At 35.4% G+C, this 4,511-nt stretch overlaps 1 protein-coding gene across 1 annotated transcript; it reads left to right on the forward strand.

The window, feature by feature from the left end:
* Nucleotides 1–705: 705 nt before the first annotated feature.
* On the forward strand, nt 706–3,213 carry LOC142177216 (uncharacterized). Its single transcript, XM_075245685.1, has 5 exons — nt 706–946; nt 2,047–2,125; nt 2,190–2,423; nt 2,507–2,563; nt 2,739–3,213. The coding sequence occupies exons 1-5, from the start codon at nt 706–708 to the stop codon at nt 3,211–3,213; spliced, it is 1,086 nt and encodes a 361-aa protein (XP_075101786.1).
* Nucleotides 3,214–4,511: the final 1,298 nt, after the last annotated feature.

Consider the following 4,511-nt stretch of genomic DNA (forward strand, 5'->3'; position numbering starts at 1 on the left):
ATGATATGGTTTGATATCAATCTGGGAACAAGCAAGGGAATGCTTATATCCAAAGATTTAGATCTTCACACATGTATAGAGTTACTAAAAAGTCATTCACTCTTCAAGGGTTGTCGTTTCATTGTTGATTTTTCGGAAAGAGTTTTTGGTTCTACAAGCACATTTGAACATGTCAATACAGAAACTCAACAAGACAATCAATACAAATGCCAACAGATAATGGAAATAGATGTGGTTGAAGCTCAACCAATAACTGAAGAGGTGCTTCAAACATTTGATTCTATTCAAGTGGAAGGACAAAGCATTATAGAGATTGACAATGAACAAGCTTTGGGTATTCAAGTCTTAGAGAGTGCACCTGTAATAGAAGAAGTTGTTGAAAAAACCTTTACTCAACTAACTAGACGAAGCTCAAATTTGAAATAAAAAGAATCCCCAACTACGATATTAAGAGAAAATGCTTCATTGGATGAAATAAAAGTGGGATCAATATTTGACAAAAAGAAGAGTATAATTAACTATTTTTCGAATATAGCAATTAAAGGACATTTTTAATTCAAGGTTGTTAGATCAAGCTCAACAAGATATTCATTGAAATACAATGATGATAGGTGCGGGTGGTGTGTGCGTGCTTTCAGAATTAAAGATTCAATACTATTCAAAATAGTAAAGATTGAGAAAAATTATGAATGCTCAATTAACACTATGAAAGCTGATCAAAGGCATGCAACTTCAAAGTTGATTAGTGGTTACATTATCGATAATCTTCGAGACCCAAGGTTTGAAGTTACACAAGCCTTTGTCATGGTAGAAATGCAAAAATTGCATGGACTAGACATTGGTTATCACAAGGCGTGGCGTGCTATTCAACGTGCTTCAACTTTAATAAGAGGAACTCCTGAAGAGAATTATGAATTATTGTCTTCATACTTGTATATGATGAAAAGTAAAAATCCCGAGAACATACACTAACATAAAGATAGACAAAAATAATAGGTAAAGAATCAAAAAGAGTTTATTAGTCTATTTTATAAAGTTTAGGACATGGTGTCCTTAACTTGGATGTGTGCAGTAAAAATGTTAAGGACATGGTGTCTTTAACTTCGATGTGTGCAGTGAAAAAGCTAAGGACATGGTGTCCTTAACTTTGATATGTGCATTGTAAAAGTTAAGGACATGTTGTCCTTAACTTGGATGTATGCAGTAAAAATGTTAAGGACATAGTGCCCTTAACTTGGATGTGTGCACTGAAAAAGTTAAGGACATGGTGTCCTTAACTTTGATGTGTCTAGTGAAAAAGTTAAGGACATGGTGTCCTTAACTTGGATGTGTGCATTGTAAAAGTTAAGGACATGGTGTCCTTAACTTTGATGTGTGCATTGTAAAAGTTAAGGACAAGTTGTCCTTAACTTGGATGTGTGCATTGTAAAAGTTAAGGACATGGTGTCCTTAACTTGGATGTGTGCATTGTAAAAGTTAAGAACATGGTGTCCTTAACTTGGATGTGTGCATTATAAAAGTTAAGGACATGGTGTCCTTAACTTGGATGTGTGCAGTAAAAAAGTTAAGGACATGGTGTTCTTAACTTGGATGTGTGTAGTGAAAAACTTAAGGACATGGTGTCCTTAACTTTGATGTGTGCATTGTAAAAGTTAAGGACATGGTGTCCTTAACTTTGATGTGTGAAGTGAAAATATGAAGGACATGGTATCCTTAACTTTGATGTGTGTAGTGAAAATGTTAAGGACATGGTGTCCTTAACTTTGATGTGTGCATTGTAAAATTTAAGGATATGGTGTCCTTAAATTTGATGTGTACATTGAAAATCTTAAGGACAAGTTGTCCTTAGCTTTGATGTGTGCAGTGTAAATGTTAAAGATTTGGTGTCCTGTATTTTTAACCTTCTGTTAAATTATATTTTCAGGTTTCATTATATGTTTTATGCATATGGATCATCAATAGCTGGTTGGAATCATTGTAGACCAGTGATTGTTGTTGATGCAACCTTTTTAAAGTCAAAATATCGTGGTGTTTTAATGATTTCAGTTTCAAAGGATGCAAATAATCAAATATTCCCACTAGCCTTTAGAATTGCAGAATCTGAAAATAATAATTCATATGAGTGGTACTTTAGTGAGCTTCGCAATGCAATTGGGAGCCGTGACAAATTAATTTTTTTTATCGGACAGGCATCAATCTATTGCACATGACATTGCAAAGGTATATCCTGAAAGCCACCATGGGATTTGTATCTATCATTTGGAGCAGAACCTAAAGCGAAGGAAAGTGAAAAGTGAGGTCATAAAACTTTTTCAAAGTGCTGCAAGAGTATACAAGCGCAAAGAATTTGATCTATACATGTCAGATATAGCAAAAGTTGATAAGAAGACTTTTGACTACTTGATGGAAGAACCACCGAAAAGGTGGGTACGTTCTTGTAGTCCACGATGAAGATATGACATGCTCACAACAAACATAGTTGAGTCAATGAATTTTGTACTATTAGAAGCAAGGGAGCTGCCTATATTAAGAATGATGGATTTCATCCAAGTGAAGCTACAACGTTGGTTTTATGAAAGAAGAAATAAAGCAGAAGGAACTTTTTATGACGTTTCTTGTTGGGTAGAAGAGGAATTGAAGAAAAAGATAGATTTCGATTTTACTTTAAATGTAAGTATTATGTTCTAACTTTAGCTTATTATTTTAATGATAATTTAACATAATGTTCTAACTTATAGTTTTTCAACTTTGAAGGTCTTCCCTGTTGATTCATGGCGTTCTAGAGTTAAGGAAGAAGGAATTACTTTCGTGGTGGACTTAAACAAAAGAACATGTGATTGTTTTCAGTTTCAATTTGATGAATTACCATGTATACATACAATTGCAGCTATCGAGAAGAGAAACATCAAGAAGTCCAATTTCTGCTCGGACTGGTACTTAAAGAAATCTTGGCTAAAAACATATGAAAGACAAATACATCCTGTAGGACATACGGATTCTTGGATTGTACCAGAGAGTGCTAATTCACAAATTATTAAACCTCCAGATTTCAAAGTCCCGCCAGGTAGAAGGCAGAAGAAAAGGCATATTTCAGCTACCGAATCATCAAAAATAACATTCAAATGTGGTCGTTGCAGAAGAATTGGTCATAATAGAATATCTTGTATATATTCTCCGGCAGTCTATCCATTTTCAAGGAAGCATAGAGAATAATAGATATATCCACTTATGTTTATCTAGTCTTTTAAGTTTTTGCTATAAATTGGATTCATTTAGATTGTTTTTATTTGAGCAAGTAAACATTAGCAGATGGTTATATAAAAGATGTCCTGAATTTTCAAAGTTTCTTTGCACTTACTGTCGCGCCCCAAAACAGAGGAGCGCGACCGGCGCTCAACCGAGTGAACCCGACCGAGCAAGCCTGTTAGATTTCATTCTACCCAAACTCATCCACGAATAGAGATAATACATATTTTCATTAATTAGATGAAAATGTGTTCATGTTTACAACACCAATTCATTTTCAATAGTTTCATCAATTTTAAAGTCTCAAATGGACAAGTAATACACCACCACATAACATAGTTTGTCTTTCCCCAGCACCAATACACAACCCACACTATGTCTACGAAGCCTCTATAGATAAAGAAGAGTACAATGATAATGCTGATAACAAGGCCCCGGTTATACCTCAAACAGAATACACAAGTATAAAAGATTAATGACCCCGGAATGAAGTGGGGCTCACCAAGTCAGCTGGGAAGAAGGTGCACTGCTATCACTGAATAATATCTCCTGCTGTGGAACCACCTGCATCCATTGAAAGATGCAGCACCCCAGAAAAAAAGGGACGTTAGTACTGTCGAATAGTACTAGTATGTATAACTAAACACCCTCTCAATAGAATGATAATTAATACAAACAAGATTATCATAATATCAATGAAAGCCTTAATCAACATCAAACCTCAATTTAGGATCAAGACAGTGTTCAAATTAATTTCCATATCTCACATTGGGAGATTTTTAGTATCGATATACCATTGTCCGCAATACCAGTGTTCACAATACCAATGCCACCGTACTTTTAGCACGGAGTCCGATCACGACCCGATCGGCTAGGCTACCTCATTAGAGAATCAACCACAATTACTATCAATACCAATACCACCGTAAATTTAGTACGGAGTCTGATCACGACCCGATCGGCTAGGCTATCTCATTAGAGACATCAACCACAATTTCTGTCAATATCAATACCACCGTAAATTTAGTACGGAGTCCGATCACGACCTGATTGGCTAGGTCATCTCATTAGAGACATCAACCACAATTACTATCATTACAAATTTCCAGCACAATCATCACCATGTGTGCGGCATGGTGTCCGATCACGACCCGATCGGCTAGGCCGTCTTATTTGAGACATCAACATTTTTATATCAATCATCGCATTTCGTATTACTTTCACATATTTTCATTTCATTGGCACTAATGGCCATAATTATAAGG

Source organism: Nicotiana tabacum, chromosome 23, assembly GCF_000715075.1.
Source record: "Nicotiana tabacum cultivar K326 chromosome 23, ASM71507v2, whole genome shotgun sequence".
Classification (NCBI taxonomy): Eukaryota; Viridiplantae; Streptophyta; class Magnoliopsida; order Solanales; family Solanaceae; genus Nicotiana; species Nicotiana tabacum.

Excerpts from the sequence above, each read along its gene's own strand:
- LOC142177216 (XM_075245685.1), top strand. The coding sequence starts at position 706 with ATGAAAGCTGATCAAAGGCATGCAACTTCAAAGTTGATTAGTGGTTAC. Across the intron at positions 2,126-2,189 it reads AATAATAATTCATATGAGTG|GCATCAATCTATTGCACATG; the intron begins GTACTTTAGTGA and ends TTTATCGGACAG. Across the intron at positions 2,424-2,506 it reads ATGGAAGAACCACCGAAAAG|AAGCAAGGGAGCTGCCTATA; the intron begins GTGGGTACGTTC and ends TTGTACTATTAG.